This window comes from Nilaparvata lugens, chromosome 9, assembly GCF_014356525.2.
Source record: "Nilaparvata lugens isolate BPH chromosome 9, ASM1435652v1, whole genome shotgun sequence".
Classification (NCBI taxonomy): domain Eukaryota; kingdom Metazoa; phylum Arthropoda; class Insecta; order Hemiptera; family Delphacidae; genus Nilaparvata; species Nilaparvata lugens.
The window spans coordinates 17258006-17281572 of NC_052512.1; the positions used below are offsets into that span (position 1 = coordinate 17258006).

The 23567-nt window shown below is 37.1% G+C and overlaps 1 protein-coding gene across 1 annotated transcript in view; it reads left to right on the top strand.

Moving 5' to 3' along the window:
- LOC111057885 overlaps nt 1–23567 on the top strand; it is a 114771-nt gene that overhangs the window by 82043 nt on the left and 9161 nt on the right. The window contains exons 8-12 of the mRNA XM_039435577.1: nt 2468–2618; nt 5242–5443; nt 11926–11989; nt 17234–17389; nt 21205–21367. Coding sequence (XP_039291511.1) covers nt 2468–2618; nt 5242–5443; nt 11926–11989; nt 17234–17389; nt 21205–21367 — 736 coding nt within the window. The remainder of the gene's footprint in view (nt 1–2467; nt 2619–5241; nt 5444–11925; nt 11990–17233; nt 17390–21204; nt 21368–23567) is intronic.

The window sequence follows — 23567 nt, forward strand, 5'->3', positions numbered from 1 at the left end:
TTCGGTGCACACATAAAAAAGTTATTGAATGGCAAAATTTGAGACTCAATTGATATTTATATGGATAGTGAGGTCCACGTTATAATGGCAGTGTTTGATTAGCAATGATATTGCTATCCTTGTCTTTCATTCAACAAAGTGGATAGTGTTATCTCTTTCTCGCTTTGCTCTGTTGCCAGATCGTCTTTTAACAATGTAGAATTGAAAATTCATTAACAAAGTAGTTCATCTTAGATATGTAGATTCATTATTAAATTATTGTAAATTATAATTTATTGCTTAATAAATAATTATTATAATCAATTATTTTAAACGAGAATGAACAGTTCATTTAACATCAATAAATCATCATGAAATTATTGAAAAATATAATTCCTTGCTTGGCTATTTTAAAAAATAACGAACAGTTGATATTACATCAATAAACCTGTATCTGCTACTAGGAGGCATTGGCAAGACAGAGGTTCGGTAATGTTTTTCATTATAAAGGTATGTTTTTCATTATGTTTTTCATTATGTTTTGCATCTATAGGAGGCATTGACAAGACAGAGGTTCGGTAATGTTTTTCTCCTATCTTTTTCCACTACCATTATAACGTGGACCTCACAATATTAGTTCTGTGAGCAGTAGACCTCGCGCAGATATAAACCACAGCCTCCTCTAATACTGTCCATCAGAGTAAATCCTCTCTGTATGTCGTGTCAGCGAGATATCGCTGTGAAAGCGGCTAATGGCTGTTGGAGCTGTTGTATCAAAAATGCTAACATCAAAAATCTCCTTCAAGACATACTGGCAACGTAGTTGCAAGACATACTGGTTAGCCCGAGTTGAAAACAGAGAAAGGTGGAAAGGAAATACCATGCTACTTTCAGTTATTAATTGCATGCGTCATTGCATAATAGTCCACACAACATCTGATTATTCAGGAAGTTACATTGAGATATTAATTGCATGCAATTGTTAATTCACTCAACAGCTGATTTATTATGAATAATATTCTATAGTCTGATTTTCACGGTAATATTCAAAGTTAGTAGACAGAAGGTTGGTCACTCATCTATAGTATTTTCGTTGAAATGCAATTGGAGTGGGGGAACTGCCTGCCGTGACGTAGGCTGTAGTACAGAGTAGGCAGAATATCGCATTCTTGAAAATCATATGGTGTCGTATAGTCAAATTATAAATAACACAAACATTTTCTGACATGCAATCTTTCTGTTTCTGCTTTACAATAATTATTAAAACATTTGAATAAGACAAGCATTTTGCCATATAAAAGCAAAAACCCTACCTCCTAACCTTCCCTTTCAAACCCATTCTTTCTTCATTTTCTAGGTCGTGTTTATATTTTGTAGCTTGGCTATACATCAGCTTGTGAATTTCGGGGATGAGATATTTTGATTCTCGTAGAACATGTGCTCGATACCAGCATGTGTTCAGTGCATTTACAATGAATGAAATTCATCGGATTTATCGGGATCGGTTTATCGGTTTATTGCAATGCATTGGTTTATCAAGATTTTTTAAGGGTTAATCTGAAATTATAATAGTATAGCATTGTCTACTAACGCTTTTCCAGCTTATTAACTTTTTCGTGTAACGTTTTTAGATTCATGAAAAACTTTCAACTTCATTTTATTCATAAAAGTTGAATGAACTTGAAATATTTAACAACCTCATTAGAATCGGTGATTCATTCTCTATAAGTATGGAGAATTTTAAAGTTGTAGGTCAATCTTGAGGAGATTAAACGACAATATATTTGAAGATACAGTGAATAAACTGTATGCTCAGTGTGGTTACTCTAGTACATTTTTACTACACGTGACGTCACGTCGGCGATCCCCCCACCACTTTGAATCATACACCTGTGAGTGATCAACCTTTTGTCTACTAACGTTGGGTAATATTGGCGTTTGAAGGAGATCCTTTTCTCAATGAGAAGGTGGTCATTTGATACATGATTTCCATACAGAGTTTCAAGGGAAAATGGATGGCAAAACCTGCACATTGATATAATATCAACCCGTATCATTTTGCTGATGTAAAAGTTGTGAATTATGTTGTTCGTACCAGCTGTAATCATTCATCAGCGCGTGTGATAGCTACCAAATAGCCTCAGCTGACGCTCTGAATGACTAAATAATGGAAAAACTGTAGTGATTGCATACAATGAAAATTCTTTAGCTGACTGAATGATAAATCACAACAATTTTCTTCTCACTTTGAATGTCATTTTTATATCCTGAAAAAGGACAAAGGAGTGAGTCAATTTTGTTGACAAACGAACTTGACCTGTAAAAAGGTTCGAATAATACATTATCAACATTTGAAGCTGATTGATCAATTCTCTCCAAAGTTATTGTAAACGGACAGACGGACACCGACTTTGGCCTGCTTTAATTCAAAAGTAAGAACTCGCTGTTGCTCGTTCAGTTACTCAGTCTTGAAAATATTTGTTCATAGATGCCGTCCAGAGGGTCAATCCATCCCTGATGAGTTAGCCAAGACGTTCTACAGAACCAGGGCGAAAAGGATCGGTAATGAAGCAGCATCTGGATTTGATGTATTTGAAGAGTTCTTTGATAATTGGAAGCAGGAACTATGGCGATGTCAGGTAGGAATCTTTTTAATCGACTATTTTAATATTCTATAGTGAGGTCCACGTTATAATGGCAGTGGAGAAAGATAGGAGAGCAACGTTGCGTCTTCTATGTCTAGAGAATAGCTGATTGTTGAGAACGATCAATAATTATACTTTATTTATCAAGAAAATATATTTTTCTACAACTGAGCGATCAATAATTATACTATTTTTATCAAGAAAATATATTTTTCTACAACTGCGCGTGAAAAAAGAATTTACATACTCAATTCTCCTTGTAAAACAGCTTATTTCTTAGGAGAATCTACTTTTTCGCTCGCTAACCATCTGCGCATGCGCGGTAGATTTTTTTTACGCTCGCCAATCATTTGCGCATGCGCAGAAGAGTTTCTTTATGCTGCTAATCAGCTGATGTTGAGCAGTTCGCCAGAAGTAGGTCAGATCTTAACCTAAAAAGTCGGTGATTGTAATTGTACTGGTTCTGCACTATGCAGCCATGATGGATATCAGTGAAGACGAATTATTATAGCAGACGATGTTAGTATTATACTAAAAAAGCATTAAGCATTCACCAGTCAGCCCAATACCAAACTGGAGAGCAAAGCAGCTCTTATTAAATTACAAAAATGATAAGCTGCTAATATGTTAATTCTGAATAAAGAAAAAACCAAAGAAATACCTTTTCGAACTAAAGGGGGTGGCTTGGAAATTGAAGGCAATAATATAAATTCTGTAAGTAGTATAAGAGTTCTTGGAGTGATGATTGACTCTCATCTTTCATGGAAACCACATCTGGAATGCCTGAAAACCAAACTTAATTCAGCAATTTTCGTTCTCAGAAACCTAAAGGCTTCTCTGGATTCGATGGCTCTTAAAAGTGTGTATTTCGCCCTGTTTCACTCCCTCCTGAACTATGGAACTATTTTTTGCGGAAATACTAGCAGTGTAGTGGAGGTGTTTAGACTACAGAAGTGGTCATTGAGGGTGATGATAGGAGAATCAATCCGAACTAGTTGTGGGCCCTACTTCAATGAAACTTGGAATTCTCCCACTCCCTAGCCTATATATTCTGGGAACAATCTGCTTTTTAAAAACAAACACATAAATGGATTTAATACAGGAGAAACATTTCACCAATATTCGACCAGATAAAGAATTAATTTGAGAAATTATGCACACCGAAGTACTATGTATGAGCGAGGGGATAAGGAGTTTAGGTATCTGGATGCACAACTCATTGCCATCTCACATAGAAGTAAAGTTTTCAGATTTTTATTGAAAAAAGAGCTGCTATTCGTATGTGCCTACTCAGTGGAGGAATATAAAGATTTTTAAAAACCTCAAGATGGAGGTTTAAGAAGATGGATAACATGTTGCTGTTTGATTAATGACAAATTGACATATCCTTATACCCCTTTTACAGGTGATCGGTAGATGAAATAATAATAATATTAACTCCGCCAATATAAGTCATTTAACAGGTTTGGGCAGTTGTGGAAAAAATGTTGTATGTAATCCGTGGGTAATGCTTCTTTATCGCTCTTGCAAAATTATCACGCTCCGCTTTGCATCGCGTGATATAGTATAACTTATCACGCTACTAGCACAGAAAGTGAGTGTTTACGGTATGAGGATAGTTAAAGTGTTATTGCTATCCTTGTCTATCATTAAACAAAGCGGAAAGCGCTATCTCTTCCTCGCTCTGCTCTGTTGCCTGATCGTCTCTTAACAATCTATAATTGATAATCAATTGACAAAATATTTCATTCTGGTTATAGAGATTCTTTTTACTTTCCTTGTCCTATTACCATAGGTAAGGAAAGTATTGCTTTCCGAAAAAAAATTAAGATACCCCAATTTCTAAATTTCTATACGTTTCAAGGACCCATGATTCCAAAAAAGTGGTTTTTGGGTATTGGTATGTATGTGTGTGTGTGTGTGTGTATGTGCGTCTGTGTACACTATATCTCATCTCCCAATTAACGGAATGACTTGAAATTTGTAACTTAAGGTCCTTACGATATAATTATTCGACATGAACAATTTTGATATGATGCAATTCAAAATGGCGGCTAAAATGGCGAAAATGTTGTCAAAAACAGGGTTTTTTGCAATTTTCTCGAAAACGGCTCCAACGATTTTGATCAAATTCATACCTAAAATAGTCATTGATAAGCTCAAACAACTGTCACAAGTCCCATATCTGTAAAAATTCCAGGAGCTCCGCTCCATCAATGATAATTCAATTTTATATCACGCTATAGATACAATTTAATCAAAAAATTCGAAATGGAAAAAATTGAGCATGAAAATCTCTACAATTAATGTTCGGTAACATTTTCACCTAAAATTTAAAATAAGCTCGGAATTCGAGAAAATGTTATTATTTCAATTGCAAACTGTTGACAACTGTTGATTCTATTAAATCATTCACTATGATTGCAGACCCCGTTTGTCTCCAGCGTTATAGTACTGACGCCAGCTGGCTTGGATCTTTAAATAGTAGACTTGAGATGCGCGTGAACACTAGCGTCAGGTGATACATTTTCATGACAGCAAGGAAAGTTGTGTGAGTGCGCCACACCAGATTTCTGAAATTATTGAAAAATATAATCTCTTGCTTATTTGTCCATAGGAACCTGGGAGTCCCGGTGGTTTTCTGAGGATAGTCAACCATTTTTCAATCAAACGAAGTCACTGTGAAAAAATCAAAGAGTTGATACACGGTGACGGGTTCACACTGATGGTGGGCGATTCAACCTCCTGGAGACCTGACTGCATTCAAATAGTCGAGATCAAATTCATTGGCATCTCCACAAGAAAACACTTCAAATACGGTGAGCTTTGAGCCACGTTTATACCAAGGGTTTTCAACCAATTTTTGTACTATAGTATAATAATAATAATATCGTATTACCTGGCTGGCTCAGGTCTGGTGTCAGAGTTTTCAGGTCGCAACTGATCAATATCAGGGCCTCTGACATGACCTGACGACTGCTTTTTAGGCAGCCGGGACCGACGGCTTAACGTGTCCATCCGTACTATAGTGAAGTCTACGTTATAATGGCTGTATTTAATTAGCAATGGTATTGATATCCTTGTCTATCATTCAACAAAGCAGATAGCGCTATCTCTTTCTCGCTTTGCTCTGTTGCCAGATTGTCTTTTAACAATGTGAAAATAACTAGTAGTTCTGTGAACAGTAGACCTCACCCAGTATTCTCATCCACAAGTACCTGATTGAAACTATAGACCTTATGGAAATACAGCAATAGACTAGCTTCTCCACACATCTGTGTAATCATTTATCAGCTGATTTAAGATGAATAATTCTATAGTCTGAATTTTACTGTAATATTGGCGTATGAAGGAGGCTCCTTTTTCCTTTTATATTATCCTTGAAATGCAAAATTTCTAAAAACCTTGTATATACGTCGACGCGCAATTAAAAAAGGAACATAGCTGTCAAATTTCATGAAAATCTATTACCGCGTTTCGCCGTAAATTCGCAACATATAAACATTTAAACATTAAGAGAAATTCCAAACCGTCGACTTGAATCTTAGACCTCACTTCGCTCGGTCAATAATATTAATCAACAAAATATTTCATCTTGTTTATGAAAATCCTTTGAAAAATGTAATTTCTTGCTTTATAAAATATAATTGATTATTTCAAACGAGAATGAACAGTTAATATTACATCAATAAACCTGTATCAGCTACCGTCTATAGAAGGCATTGACAAGACAGAGGATCGGCAACGTTGTTCTCCTAACTTTCTCCACTGCCATTATAACGTGGACCTCACTATATCAGTTCTGTGAACAGTAGAACTCGCGCAATCATGATCCACAGCCTCCGCTGTCATAGTGTCCATCAGAGTAAATTCTGTCTGTATGTCGTGTCGGTAGATCGGTGTGAAAACGCCTAATGACTGTTGGAGTTGGTATATCAAAAAAGCTAATCTCCTTCAAGACATACTGGCAACAGGTCAGCCAGAGTTGAAAGCGATGAAAGGTTGAGAGAAAATTCTAAGGGCCGGCTTCTGAGCTCGGGATTTAGCTAAGTTCTAGACTTCAAACAGGTGGAGTCAGAAACTGGGTTTCCGAAACGGGGCGTAGTCGCAGTCTACATTCAAATTAAAATCTCGAAAAACTATAAAATTGAACACAGAATGAAGTATACAGATAATAGTGTAAAGTTTCAGCTATTTTAAATTATTAAGGAAAAAGCTATTTTCATTCCGTCAAGGAAAAACGTTTCCAATTATCCTATTATATTAAGCGAGCAATTTCTGTATTTTTATATCTGGTTATTCATATGGATAATATTATTAATATGGATATGGATTATATTATTAATAAATAAATTAATAAATCTGGATATTATCTAATTAAATAAATGTATGTATCTTGGTTTAAGTGCAGTAGCATATACTTATATTTATTTTTTGTAAAGATTTTTTTGTATTTTGTTTTTGGCAAATAAAATTCATTCATTCATTCATTCATTCATTCATTCATTCATTCATTCATTCATTCATTCATTCATTCATTCATTCATGTTTAACGGATCTCGAAAACGGCTCTAACGATTTTCTCGAAATTTGGAACATAGTAGGTCCATGATATGAAAATTCGATTGCACTAGGTCTCATCTTTGGGGAAACTCGCTGAACAACATTAAAAGGATAATTCATCTTTGGCTGAAACAGCTGTGGATAGTAAAAAAGTGAGTGAGTGAGTATATGAAGAATCAATATATCGCATCCCCGAAATTCATAAGATGACATATAGCAAGCTGTGAAATATAAACACGATCATTTTAGAAAATTGTGTTCTGTCTATCAATAAATAAAAATAACGAGCGACGCTCAGTGCCCCGATATCAGAAATGAGAAAATCAAGATTATCATACGACTACGACTGTGACTACACCCCGTTTCGGAAAGCCAATTTTCTGACTCCAGCTGTTTAAAGCCTAGAACTTAGATAAATCCCTAGCTCGGAAATCGGCCGTTTCGGCCGGATAAAGTTTTATCCAGAAAAAAGTAGGAACTTTTACGCAAAAAACTATTTTTCCTACAACTGCGTGTAAAAAAAGAATTTACATACTCATTTCTCCTCTTAAAACAGCTTATTTCTGATGAGAATCTACTTTTTTGCTCGCTAATCATCCGCGCATGCGCAGTAGATTTTCTTTACGCTCGGTAATAATCCGTGCATGCGTAGAAGAGTTTCTTTATACTCGCTGATCAGCTGATGGTAAGCAGCTCGCTAAAAGGTCATATCTTAACCTAAAAAGTCGGTAATTGTAACTCCACCGATATAAGTAATTTAACAGGTTTGGGCAGTTTTGGAAAAAAAAATTTCTACAACTGCGCGTAAAAAATGAATTTACATACTCAATTCTCCTTGTAAAACAGCTTATTTCTGAGGAGAATCTACTTTTTCGCTCACTAACCATCCGCGCATGCGCAGTAGATTTACTTTACGCTCCCTTATCATTTGCGCATGCGCAGAAGAGTTTCTTTACGCTCCCTAATCAGCTGGTTGTAAGCAGCTAGCCAAAGAGTCAGATCTTAACCTAAAACGTCGGTAATTGTAACTCCGCCGATATAAGTAATTTAACAGGTTTGGGCAGTTGTAGAAAAAATGTTGTATGTAATTCGCGTGTGATACTTCTTTATCGCGGATTTAAAAAACAGATAAAGTCGCGCATTACGCTCTTAATACATAAATAGCTATTGTATGTAATTCGCGCGTAATGCTTTTTTATCGCTCTTGCAAAATTATCACGCAAAGCGAAGCGGAGTTTTGCGCGAGCGATAAAGTCATGCATTGCGCTCTTAATACATAAAAAGCTATTTTGGCAGAATTTAGTTGACAACTCCCATGTAAACGTGGTTTTATATTCCACTACTTCGCCTTTATTGTTTTCTCCTACACCTTGTTTGTCACCCCCTCCTTCTCTCCCTCCTCCCCCCCTCCTCTTCCCCCACCACCTCCCTTTCCTCCTCCTCCTCCTCCTCCTACACCTACTCAACCTCCTCCTTGTTCTACTTCTTCCTAAAACCACCACCCACTTGTTCTCCTTCTTAAAACCACCACCCCACTAACACCTCATTCTTCTTCTTCTTCTTCTACTTCTTCTTCTTCTTTTTCTAATACTACTTCTTCTCATTCTCCTTCTCCTTCTTCTTTTTCTTCTTCTTTTTCTTCTTCTTCTTCTTCTTCTTCTTCATCTTCATCCACTTCTCCTTCTCCTCCTCCTCAACGACCCTCTCCTTTTGCTTCTCCTCCTTCTCCACCACCCCTACCTACTCTTATTGCAAGCTGGAAGCCCAGATTATGTATTACTGATTGGTGATTTTAATCTGCCAAATGTTGATTGGTCCAGATTGAACTTGTTTCATGCTGCTACTTCTAGATCTATTGCCGATTTGGCTCTTGCACACAAGCCTCCAGCAGGCAAACAACGAGTTGAATTCTAGGGGAGTACTTCTGGACCTGGTTTTTTCTTCTGTTCCTGACTTGTTGGTGGGTAAGCCATTGGAAGTACTGGTTCCTGAGGATAGGCATCACCCTGCCCTTCATATAGGTTTTTGCTTGAGTGGTGGGTCTCAACCAAGATATGTTAAACACATTCCTGACTTCCGGAAAAGTGATTTGGTCTCTATATTCCAGGTTCTTCAGGGTAGGGAATATCCGCTTTTAAGCTGCATGGAAGGTATGGTGGTTGAGCAGAAGTTCAGTGAATTCTGCAGTGATTTGAGATCTTCCATCATGAGGTTTACTCCAGTGAGAAGGGTTTATGTCTCTAACTTCCCTAAATGGTTCTCTAATGATCTAAAGAGACTGATTGTGGCTAAAAAGATTGCACACAGGAATTACAAGGCCAATGGCAGTATCCACCTCTATGAAGCTTTCTGCTGCTTGAGGGACAGATGTAGGGACCTGACTAGAAGATGTTATGATGCCTATATAATGGGTGTGGAGGATTCTGTCCAGACTAATATAAAATCTTTCTGGTCCCATGTCAATGGGCTAAAGAAGGTCTCTAAAAAATCCACTATTGTAGAACTGGATGACAAGTGTGCTTCTACAGCTGCTGGTAAGTGTGAACTCTTTGCTGAATGCTTTTCATCCACTTTTGCTCAGAGTGTAGTTGCTGTTCCTACTTTTGATTTTGGCTGGAATCAGGTGGTTCCGCCATGCTGCATTGCTGCTTCTGATGTTCAACGGAGGCTGGAGACTTTAGATGTTAATAGGGGGGTAGGACCTGATGGTAATCCTTCTCTGGTACTCCGTTTCTGTGCTCCTGTCCTGGCTGGTCACCTGGCTGTGTTCTTTGCTGCTCTGCTAACAGTAGGTATCTTCCCTGAGGTTCTCAAGAGTGGTTTCCTGGTGCCTGTGTTCAAGTCAGGTGACCATTGTAATGCCAGAAATTATAGACCTATTACAATCCAGTCTGTGATAGCCATGGTATTTGAGGGCATAGTTACGGACCATCTTTATTTCTGCCTGCGTAAGGGTATATCTATGGAGCAGCATGGGTTTCTGAGGTCTAGATCTACAGTTACTAATCTTCTGGAGTTTCAGGATTTTGTGATGGGAGCCTTTGTGAATGCTTGTCAGGTGGATTGCTTGTACTTGGATCTCTCAAAGGCCTTTGATAGAGTTAATCACACTCTTATGATTGCCAAGTTGAAGGGTTATGGAGTCCATGGATCATTGCTAATGTGGTTGGATAGCTACCTGAGGGATAGAACTCTTATTGTTAGGTATGAGGGTCATGAGTCATCACCATTCAGGGCCTTATCTGGGGTTCCACAGGGGTCTCATCTGGGTCCCCTCCTTTTCAACTTATTTATGAATGATATTGGTAGTGTCATCTCTTCCAATTTCTTAATGTATGCGGATGATGTGAAACTTTTTGATGTGGTGTCGCATGGTACAGGGCGCAATGCACTGCAGTCTTCACTCTTGAACATTGATAAATGGTGTTTGGATAATGGCATGGCACTGAACACTGCTAAGTGTGTGATGATGTCTTTCAGACGTGGGCCCATTATCCTTGATATTCAATATGTCCTGCAGGGTGCTCTTCTGATAAGAGTGTTTAAATTCAATGACCTTGGGGTTACCATGAGTCCCTTCCTTAGTCCTTTGGAGCATGTGTGTGGGATAACAGCCAAGGCTAGGTCACTGCTTGGATTCATTTTCAGGTCCTCTAGAGATTTCAGATCTCCTCATAGTCTCCTTGTTCTGTTCAGGGCACTGGTCCTTCCTGTTATGGAGTATGCTTCTGTCATATGGTCCCCATACCACCAATACCAGATTGATATGCTACAGAAGGTCCAGAGACGTTTTGTGAGAATGCTTGGCTGCAGGATGGGGTTTGCATACTTTGATGTGCCTGTGGAGGAAATTGAGAGACATTTTGGCCTTTTTCCTTTGGCTTCTAGGAGGAGACTCTTCGACTTGATGCTTCTTTACAAATTGGTGAATGGAGCATTGGACTGCCCGGAATTGTTGGCTGGCATTGATATCTGTGCTCCAAGAGGGACCCGCTCCAGGACGATCTTCAGACGACGTCTTCATACAACAGCTTACGCATACAATAGTGGTTTGTCAAGGGTGCTGCGATCTGGTTGTGAGGCTGCTGCGGCAGGAATTGATTTCTTTGATGTGTCCGTGGTAGCTTTCAGGAGGGCAGCCATGCGGTGGGGACTCTAGCTCCTTCTTTGTTGTTAGCTGATATTTATATATCTTTCGTCTTATCATCCTTTCTCCTTTTGTTTTTTTATGCTTTGTATTTTGTTATACCCTTTGTGATTACTTGTTAGTGATCTAATGCTGAGGTTTGCCTAATTTATTTTTCTCTTTTATTTGGCGATAGGCTACTTTGAATGCTTTACCTTCATTGCTTTGCTTTAAAATTTAGCTTCATTATGTAATATGTATACTTAGGGGGCACTAGCCAATCCTCTTTAACTTAGCTTGTTATTGTTATGCTTGTTATTATGCTTATTATTAGGTTATAATTATGCTTATTAGTATTATTATTATTATTCTTATTTTATATGCTTCTTTTTTGTGCTTTTTGATTGTTGTAATTGGTGTGTACCGTTGGAAAAAAATAAATAAATAAATAAATAAATACTCCTTCTCCTTTTTCTACTTCTTCTTCTTCTCCGTCTTCTCCTTCCACCTCATTATCCTGTATACTCATTCCTTGTTTCGTGTACCTCGTGACTCCATTATGATGAGAGAGAGAATGCATTCTTCATCCAATGATTATTGATCATGTTTCAGAAGGGAAAGTCATACTGTTATCAGATGATGGTACAGAATTGAAAAATAAAATTCAAGCTGAACGGTGAGTACAAGTTCGCAAATCAATTATTATTTCCAATTAAATAAATTAACAATAATTATATACTAGCAGGTAACCCGTGCTTCGCAAGGGTCTATTTTAAAACTTGACAAACTGAAAACTTGACGTAATGAAATCTAGAAGAATTGTAAATAGGCCTATAAGAATCCTCGGTTGATTAAGAATTTATATGCAGCATTTCAAGTAAATCAGTCCAGTAGTTCAGACGTGATGATGCGTCAAACATAATGTTCCTATCCTTTACACGTGTATACGTCTTTAAGCCAGTTATTTCTTTTATTATGGAATAGAAAATGATAGATTGATGGATGATATATATCCATATATCTATCATCTTCTATACTATAATGAAGGAAATGAATGAGAATACATTTTGAAAGGTTTAAGATATCGATGTGCGGTTTTCACCATACCTTTTCTCTGGGAATCCTGTATTGGAATCATGTATCATATGACCACCTTTCAATTAAAAATAGAAGTTGTATTCAAAATGGCGGTTCCAGAATGGCGGAAAAAATTTGTGTGCGACGGAAAACCTGTTTTTATCATTCGAAAAGGATCCCCAATCTAATACCTATCTTCTAGTTTCCCTTTTAAGAGAAATGTTCTGCTGCTTCCTTACAACAACTGAAAGCATGACAAATAATTGAAAACTTGACAAACTGAAAACTTGATGTAATCAAATCTTGAAGAATTTAGAATAGGTTTATAACCATCCTCGGTTAAGCAAGAATCTAAATGCAAAATTTCAAGTTAATTAGTCCAGTAGTTCAGACGTGATGATGCGTCAAACATAATTTTCCTATACTTTACACCTGTATACGTGTATTATAGTATAGCAGAAAATAGATGGATGGATGGATGATCATTGCTATTTTACTGAAATATAGAATAAGTTGAATCCCTTTCAGAGGGAATTTCGACAACCCACAAAACTCATTTTTCATTTGAAGATGTAACGAAAAGGTGCATAAGACCTCATTTTTTTTCTCAGCTTGCCAAAATACCCCTCATTCCAATATTAAAGTTTTTGACTGACTGTACAGTGAGTCAGTCATTCTATCAGGGCTCGAATAATTTTGAAATTTTAATTAAATAAAAATGGATGAGAATAATTTATTTATTTGTTTATAATATCAACACCTTCATTCAAAGACATATTAACTGCATGCGTTTTCATATTGCCGATACAGCATTGATGAAACTGTAGACGTTTATTAAGCACTTTGTCTCAAAAAACTGTTGTAGCTCAAAAATTAATAATCCATGCCACGTGTAGGCCTAAAGGTGTGTACAAATATACGCGCCGCGAACATGAGAAATTCACTTTTAATCAGCTGATTATATCTGGGTTTTTTTTACAGAAACGGTAAGATACAGATATAAAAAGCTTGGCATCAGCTGATTAGAATTGCTCATGTTCGCGGCGCCTGAATCTGTACGCACCCTAAACAAATGTTTTTGAGATATTGTCTTTGATGCAGCTGTTTCACATTCACAATATTATTATACAGAGTTTGTGAAAATGAAAATATTCATTAATTATCAAAACAATACTATTATTATATTTATTATAAAAATATTATTGAAAATATTTATCAATTATCAAAAGAATATTATTGAGGTTAAGTGGTATCAGGTGGAAAGCAATAATAGAAACAGATGCTCCTTTTTTAATTTCGACCATATGATCTGGTGATTTTTTTATGAAATCGTATGTACCATTGATGAAATTTTAACATTAATTCAGAAAAATCTAGAAGGAAAATTGAAATGTGCACTTCATGTGCATGAGATTGATAGCCTATTTTTAGAATCTATGTGAAAAATTTGGAGATCTAAATCATTCCCGTTTTTCCGGTATGCAATCCACAATGTGACATGTTTTGATGCGAACAAACGAACACATGAACACACGAACAAACACAACCCTACTCTCTCTTATTATATAGATGTATTTTAGTTAAGTGCAGTATCTTATATTTATTTCTTGTATATGTATTGGTCGTGCTTTTTTAGATAATATATTTTATCAACATCATACTATCAACATAGGCTACTTTTGCGAGGTCCATGTTTTATAATGGCAGTGGAGAGAGATGGGAGAACAACGTTGCCTATATATATGTCGTATGGATACAGTGGCAGAGACAAATAATAATAGAAAGAGATGAAAACAATTAAACAATTCATACAAGTATTTTCAAGTTTTTGAGCCAGAGTATGGCCTCGTCATCTGCTACATGCAATTTCTGTAGCCCTGCCTGGAATCTTGACAAAGAACACTCCGTAATGATGTGGTTCATGCTTTGCTCCTCACCACATTCACAGAGATATGCGCCACCGATACATGTTTTTTTAGCATCTCCCTTGTCTCGTTCTAAATCTGTTCAGTCTCACCCACAACTTCTGTAGAGGCAGCTCAAAACCATTCACCCTCCTAGTTGGATCATCAACTATGTCTTTGTTTCTCACTGAAATAGATTGCCAAGCTTTGGTCCACAGTTGATGTGTTTGAGGGTTTGCTGCCAGTGGGGGGATTTCATAAGGAGGTTTTCTGGATTTCAGCCTCAGTGGAGTAGGCCAATCCAGGAGCAGATCTTTGTGTATTGAGCTTGCATATCTCGCTTTGCTTTAGCTTGCATATCTTGCTCATTTCTTTGCTAGCTAACTCTTGCCTCCTAGATGTGATGGAGAAATGTTACTGAGAACAGGGAGCCAGTTGAGTTTTATAGTTTTATTAATTTTGATTTTAATTTCCGTAGCTGTCTCAGTCTGCATCAGGCAGCCAGTTATCACTCGCATTGCACTATTGCACTGTTCAATGCTACATCAATCTGTCGAGTGTGGCAGCTACCCAACTATACAGGAGCTCCATATTCAGCAGCACTGTAGATGAGAGCCAAAGCTGCTGTCCTCAGAGTATCAGCCCCACTCCCCCATGAAGAACCCACCAATCTCTGAAGCAGGTTCACTCTGGATGTTAGTTTTCTCCTCAATTTCTGTAGGTGATCTCGGAAAGTCAGTGACCTGTCCAGTGTGATTCCAAGGTAGGTGAGATGGTGGTTCATCAGGATCTGATTTTGACAAAAGTTCACAACAGGTACTCCATTTGCCTGCTGGTTGTTGGGGTGGAAGGATCTGATGTTAGTCTAGTTAAGATTTGGCTGCAACCCCCAGTACTGCAGGTAGTTAGTGAGAATGTTTATATCTCCTTGAAGGTTTTTCCTGTCTGTTTGATGGTGGTAGCCTGTGATGCTATTGCAATATCATCTGCATACATGTATTTCTTGCTTTTGGTATATGGGATGTCTGAGGTGTAGATGTTGAACAATACTGGTGACAAAACTGACCCCTGTGGCACTCCATCGTTCAGCACTTTCTCTCTGCTTACCTGTTCACCCAGATATATACTCTATAAGTTCCATGTGATAAAAGCCTATCAAATAGTCTGATGAGTTTGGAGCATCTGAACACACTCCCCAGCTTCAGCAGGAGACCTGTCTTCAACACAGTATCAAAGGCTGCACTAAGGTCCACGAACACTGCTGTAGTTTCAAACTACTGGAAGCCCCTCTCAAAACCTGGTCAGTGCAGCTCCTGTTTCTTCGGAAACCAGCTTGCTCAACAGGAATTTGCTCCTTCACTGTAGTGGATATGCATGTCAGGATAATCCTTCCAAATAGTTTGAAGCATATACAGAGCAGTGATATTAATCAGTTGTTTTTAGGATCATTGAGTTCTTTGCCAGGTTTCAAAACTGCAATTATTTTAGACTCCTTTCACTCACATGGTAGTCTGCATGTTCCAATTACATCTGAATAGAACAGGGACAGCAATTTGACTGCTCTACCTCCTAGGTTCCCTACAAATTCTGGGAGAATCAACTCTAGGTGCCTTGCCAATTGATATTTCTTTGATGGCAGTGGAAACCTCAGCCTCCAGCAAAACCTCCACAGAATTGGTAGCATTCTCATTTGGGGCAAGAACTTCTCTTAGCTGTGCCTTTACTCTTCATCTAGCTTCTCTGCTGATACTAGGCTTGCTGTTATCTTTCAGCTACAACTGAGATGAGTGAGGCTATATTAGCAGCTGCACCTAGACGTCGACAACAGACCAAGCCTTCCTACTGGAAATGCTTGAAATCAAAGTTTGGCTGTGGTCTCCTTCCAGCGCTCCAAACGACCTGCATAAAGTTCCAGGATGAGCTCATCAGCAGCCCCCCGGTCCCCCGACTGAGTTCTCTGCAGCAGTGTTTTACACTTGTCACTCCAACATGGGATATAGTTGTTTTTGTAGCCTATTGGGATTGACTTTTTAGCTGAAGCATCCATAAGGCCAAGAAACTTCTGATAATTATCCACAATGCGATTGATATTGTCATGAATATACTTCTGAAACTGACTCCAGTTAGCTCTTCTTAAGTTCCATCTTGCCACTGGGCGGCCGCCAACAATAGGAATGGACAGTCCAGCACTAATGACTGATGGTCTATGCTGGGAGAGTGGGAAGTCATTGGGAACTATACGCTCACATGGAATTGGTCTCCAACCATCATCTCCTGAGGCAACAAAGCATAGATCTGGGCTTGTCTCAGTGTTCCACCTATCAGATCTGAAAGTATTGCGCTGCTTAGCATCAAAAAGAGAATGTAACTGGCTTGCATTCGACCAGCTCATCAGCTGCTCACCATCCTTATACACAGAGGGATAGCCCCACATTGTATGTGTCGAGTTTCATCATTGCCGATGAACGTTGCCGATCCTCACTGTCTTGTCAATGCCTTCTTGATGGTAGCTGATACAGTTTTATTGATGTAATATTAATGGTTCATTCTCGTTTAAAATAATCAATTATATTTTATTAAGCAATAAATTATATTTTTCAACAATTATTTAATGATGAATTTTCATATCAGATGGAATATTTCGTTAATTAATTATCAATTCTGCATTGTAAAAAGACGATCTGGAAACAGAGCAAAGCTAGAAAGAGATAGCGCTATCCGCTTTGTTGAATGATAGACAATGATAGCAATACCATTGCTAATCAAACACTGCTATTATAACGTGGACATCACTATAGGTTCAAAGTCAGTTATGTTATAATGGTGTGAATATTTGAAGTTTTATTGCTGTCTATAACATGTATTGTGTTTTTGTTTTCTTTGAGGAATTAACAGTTTGATTTGAGGAGAACAATGTCTAAATCTGGTCAATTTTTCAGTCTAAGGGATGCTGCTAAGAAAGATTTCTACTATTTACTCAATGAAGCGAAGAGAACAGTTTTTAGAAAATACATCGGTCAACAGGGACTTGTGCTGGATATAAAGGGCGACGTGATGGAGAAGATGCCACTCACTAATCGTAGATCAAAATTCAGGTAGATGCCAGTTTCAGACCTATCTCAATAGGGGTGACACTTACTTCACATCATCTCGGATCTCAGTTCATCTGGATACTATGTATTCTGTTGATCACGAATGATATTCATAATATATTTCGAACTAGCAGGAACGCGTGCTTCGCAAGGGTCTATTAAAACTTGACAAAGTGAAAACTTGACTAGTAGTTCTGCGAAAAGTAGACCTCGCTCATGAATACAACTCTCAATCTAATGAGAATTACAGTATATTGTGAAGATTTAGCCATGTCATCTATTATTTTCTCCATTGAAAGTTCTAGAGACAATGTTTGCAGGGACACCGGACTTATGAAGGAGGTACCTTTATATCGTTTCCATATTTACAATATTAACATATATTACAACTTTTCTAATAATTCATGATAAGGAATCGGTCAACTGACGGAAAAATGGAATATGCAGTAGTTAATTAAGATTATGAATCGTCTCACGGTCGATGATGAGACGGAAAATGATTCTAAATAAGATGGGTTTGTTGGTGACAATGACAGGAGGTTGCTAATGATGTTTTTCATGGAAAGTGGATTCAATGTTATGTCTTGTTATGCCTATGTGGAATGTTAATGCTCACAAATCGGTTTATGATTTCATACCAAAAGGAAAACAAAAGACTTGACACTGTAGAGTGGCACAAAAATGCATACAATACAATGAAGTAGGAAAAAGTAGGAATATGAATTGCTGTATCTTCAAAGATAGAAAAAAGTAGCTTTTTAGGTTAGTCTACGGTTTTTAAAACCGGAGGTCTTACCAAGAATCGTTACACATTCGTTTCTGCGCCTTGTTTCAAAGAATTTGCATACCGAATTTCATCCAAATCGGACAATAACTGCGGCTGTAACTGCTGTACAAACAAACAAACAGACAAAAGCTGATCGAGTCGAAACTAAGACCTCAGCTTTGCTTCGGTCAATAAATTCTTGAAGAATTAATAATAGACCTATAACCATCCTCGGTTAATTAGGAATCTATATGCAAAATTTCAAGTTAATCAGACCAGTACTGTAGTTCAGACGTGATGATGTGTCAATAGTTATTTGTATATCTAGTGTGAAACATGCCTCTTTTTCACTCGTGATATACACAACATTTTTCCTCCACCTACATTTTTATAAAAACTGGAAATAAAATCATTTTAAAAACTTGCGTGAACAGTAGCAATGTGTTACAACATAACCTGACAATTGAACAGCTGGAAGTAATCACAATTCACCGCCGACAGCGCTATACGCTATCTGTCGGCAGAAGTTGTAACAACAATGGCTGACTCATAACTACATGTTCGCCTTCCACATTTGATTAGTTGATAGGAAATATTTGTTGGCTGGTATTTTGAATAATATGGCATATTAAAAGAATATTTCTCAATTTTTATAGTACCTATACTAACATGAAGTAGGTAATAGGTAATTTCAGCATACAAACATATATTTCATAAGTCAATCAAATTTCTGGTTGAGGTATTTGATTTAGTTGGCTCAATGACTACTCTATTATGCTTCCTCATCTGAGCTTAGACCTTCTAACCCATTTCCAATGTAAGTTTTTAAAATAGAGATACTTCCCATGTTATTTAAATGGAGTGACTTCTTCTCCCTAGGGAGTTTTTCTGTTTTTTACTACCGAGAGCGAAAAAGTGACACTTCAGTATATGTTCACGGGAGTAAAGTAGGTACTTTAGACAGTAGGTGGAGGAAATAGTTATTTGTATAGAGTGAGAAGTACGACTTTTTCTCCCTGTGGGAAAAAGTTTGAAGCCCGAGGCGAAGCCGAGGGCAGCAATTTTCCTGAGGGAGAAAAAGTATTTTTTGCTTGTGATGTACACAACATTTTTCCTCCATCTACATTTTTTTATACAAACTGCAAATAAAATCATTCTTATAACTTACATATTGGTGACAATGATTCCTAACAACATAACCTAAATCTAAAACCTAGAAACCGGTCGTCTGATTGGCACTGCCGATTGCGCTATCTATCGGCAAAAGTTGTAACAATTATATCAGCTGAGCAGCTACCAAAAATGGCTGACTCCAGATCACGCGGTTCAGATTTGAATTGCAGATCAAAAATATTTGTTGGCTGGTATTTTGAATATAATAGAATATTTTTAAAATTGTATAAATTTTTATTGTCTACTAATATTAAGAATATAATAATTATCATACAAACATATATTTCATGAGTTAATCAAATTTCTGGTTGTGGTATTGAATTCAGTTGACTCAATGACAGACACCTCTATTATGCTTTCTCATCTGAGCTTAGACCTTCTAACCCATTTCCAATGTAAGTTTTTAAAATAGAGATACTTCCCATGTTATTTAAATGGAGTGACTTTTCTTCCCTAGGGAGTTTTTCTGTTTTTTACTACCGATAGCGAAAAAGTGACACTTCAGTAATATGTTACAGGGAGTAAAGTAGGTACTTTGGACAGTAGGTGGAGGAAATAGTATATTTCGCACCTAGGGCCGAAAATGAGACTTTTCTGGCTCGAAATCGGTTTTCAAGTCCGAGGCCGTAGGCCGAGGACTAGAAAAGATTGAGAGCCGGAAAAACATTTTTGCCCATGGTGAGAACGTTATTTTTCGCCACACAGAAAAATAAACAATATATATATGAGAATATTTGTCTATTATAAGCACTTCCGAAAGCGGAAGTGGAATATCATAGCTCTAGCAAATCTGAGGTAATCTGAATATCAAGAAATTGTCCAAGTATTTTTATTTTTTATTCTGATTTGTCTAAATAACCTAAAAGATTATGTTAAATTAAGTAAGAGGTTGAGTTTATACTTTTTATTCTTCCAAATGACAATAAGATGATATTATTATAAATGTTTTAATTATTGAATGATAAATACAAATAATGAAAAGTTTTTGATCAGCTGTTTTAGCACACTTGAAATTTGGCCAATCTGAATGTCAACGGAAGTTTAGGTTAGAAGTTCTATCCTACTCTGAAAATCGAATTATTTGAATAGTTTATAATATATATCTTATCTGTATTTTATTCATCCAAATAAAATGATAGTATATTATTACAGAATACTTTATTGAATTCTAGAAGCATAACATGATTCCGTTTATCCACCATGTTCCGTGATAAACGCTGTACTAGGAGGTTTGAGGTTAGATTCTATTATACTCTGAAAATTGAATTTGAATAGTTTATAATATCTCATTTGTATTTCATTCATCCAAATAAAATGATAGTATCTTATTGCAAAAACTTTATTCAATTCTAGAAGCATAAACTGATTCCGTTTCATAAACTATTTTGTAAACACGTTCACATCAAATCAGAATCAGCTGACTTCAAGGTTATTTTACAGCCCTAGGGCCGTAAAAATTTTACCGGCCTGGTCAGAAAACAATCACTTTCGGCCTCCATATGAGGCACGTAAACCAGCTCATTACATCCAAGTGGGGCGAAAACATAATTTTCCTATCCCGTAAGTGTATGAGTCGATTCTCTTATTGACTCTCGTGAAATTAATCTCGATTACAATTTAACCGGCTTTTGTGCAACCAGACTTCAGTCTCAATAATGAAAATTTATTATAGGAATCATCAGAAACTATATTTCCTCGTCGAATAAAATATAATTGTTGTACAGTTGATAATTCATCAGAAATACCGGTATCAGCTAGATTCTATACATGTCAGTGGCAAGAAAGAGAATCGGCAACGCTGTTCATCTATCTTCATCCACTGTCATTTCAATAGGAACCTCATCATGTCCAGCTAATCATCTTTTTCATCTGTTGATAGATGTGAAAGACTCAGCGAGCAGGTTCAAACATCAAGACTCAAGGAAAGTTCCAAATTTGGCAATATTCGGCTCGCTAACGAGTTGACAGGAGGTAAATTGTTGCCGACTGAAGCAAGACTGGAGGACTGCTTCACCTTTACAACTCTGGTCTGGAGTTGCGAGGTAGGCTCACGCACTTATTCATCATGATTTTCAAAAACTATTGAATTTTCAACGTTTTCTTACTTTCCTTGCCCTATTACCATAGGAAAGAAAAGTATTGCTTTCCGAAAAAAATTAAAGTACCCCAATTTCTAAATTTCTATACGTTTCAAGGTCCCCTGAGTCCAAAAAAGTGGTTTTTGGGTATTGGTCTGCATGTGTGTATCACCATTGGTAAGGAAAGTATTGCTTTCCAAAAAAATTTAAGGTACCCTAATTTCATGTTTTCTATACGTTTTAAGGTCCCCTGAGTCCAAAAACATGATTTTTGGGTGTGTGTGTGTGTGTGTGTGGTGTGTGTGTGTGTGTGTGTGTGTGTGTGTTGTGTGTTTGTGTGTTTGTTGTGTGTTTATGGGTGTGTGTATATATGAGTGTAAAAAATGATGTCAAAAACAGGGTTCTCCGCGATTTTATCGAAAACGGCTCTAAAGATTTCAATAGAATTCATATCTAAAGCAGTCATCGATAAGCTCTATCAATTGCCACAAGCCCTATATCTGTAAAAATTCCAGAAGCTCCACCCCATCTATGCAAAGTTTGATTTTAGATTTCCGATTATGAGGCTTCAGATACTATTTAAACGGAGAATTTCAAGTGGAAAAGATTGAGCATGAAAATCTCTACAATTAATGTTCAGTAACAGTCACCTAGAATTGAAAATAAATTCGAAATTTAAGAAAATGTGATTATTCAAATGCAAACTTAATAAGAGATTCTCCAGCGTTATTGTCCTGTCACCAGCTGGCTCAGATCTTTGAATAGTAGACTTGAGATGCACGTGAACACTAGCGTCTGGTGATCAACTTTGAAATAATACAGTACATCATGTGATAGACATTACAACCCGTACCTATAACGGAAATTGCGTTAATGCAGTATAATGCAAATTTTCATAATGGCAAGGAAAGTTGTGTGAGTGCGCCACACCAGATTTTTTCGATTTGGATACTATCTATCTATATTATCATCTGTATTGATATTATATTATATAAAATCGAAATGACACTGATTCATTCATTCACTCACTCATTGATTCATAATCAACAGAACTCCAGACAACAGAAATCTAGCAAATCTAGAAATCGTACCAATTACGTTCAAATTTGGCAGGTTTGTTGAGTTGGCTATCTAGAGGCGCACTAGGAACAGATTTCAAAAAATCCCAAATACATGCCAAAAATCTTCGTTTTTCTAGCGTTTTTTCAGCTTTTTCAAGAACTGGTTGGCAAAAAATGTTCAAACTTGGTACACATGCTCATCTGAGGTATAAAAATGTTGTATTGGAAGCTAAGTTCCCCCTTAAGTCAAAACGCCTGAGTTTCGCCCAGGATCGGCGGTTTTTGAGAGTATTTCCTGGGTTTTCTGGGCCTCCCAAGAACTAATTGACAGTGACAGATAATGTTCAAATTTCGTACAGAAGTTCAACCATGGATCAACTACGATCTAGAAATTTATTCCTAAGAGGACTTAGAATTACGCGAAATATACGCCCAACATGAGCGGTTTTACAGCGTTTTCCTTGCGTTTCCTAGTGTTTTTTCTGCGAATCGTGCCTGAGAGTTTCTTTTGACTTTTTGACGGACGGAAGAAAACACAAATGAAAAATGCAGGCTAGACGGAAGGTCTATGGCGAGCGAAGCGAACCTGACTGCTAGTAATAGTATATAAATTATTCATATTTTATAAACTTATAATTAAATAAACAATAAATAATACATGTTTAGCAATATTGTACACGCCACCTACTAAAGCCGTGGGTGGGGGGGCCACACACACACAACGATTCTGGTTCGTACGATATTTTGCTGTCCTTATGAATTCTAACATATTGAATGGAACTTGAAAACATCATATGTTTGAAATCATGTGTTCAATCTAGTAGATTTTATAAGGACGGCAAAATATTGAACGATCAAAAATCGATGTGTGTGTAGTTAGTCTAAAGCCGGCTCCAGACATGCGTCATTCAGCAACCAGCGAATGTTCGGCGTTCGGCGAACTATTCGTCTTGATATTTGCTGTAACGAGCACACATCTACACACATGCGTGGTTTGCCGTGCACTTGCTCGTTTTGGGAATAGCTAATATTCGTCAACTGAATGCATCTACCGTCAACATGGATCTCGGTATTGAAGATGCTCTTCTTGCTTATCCTGCTGT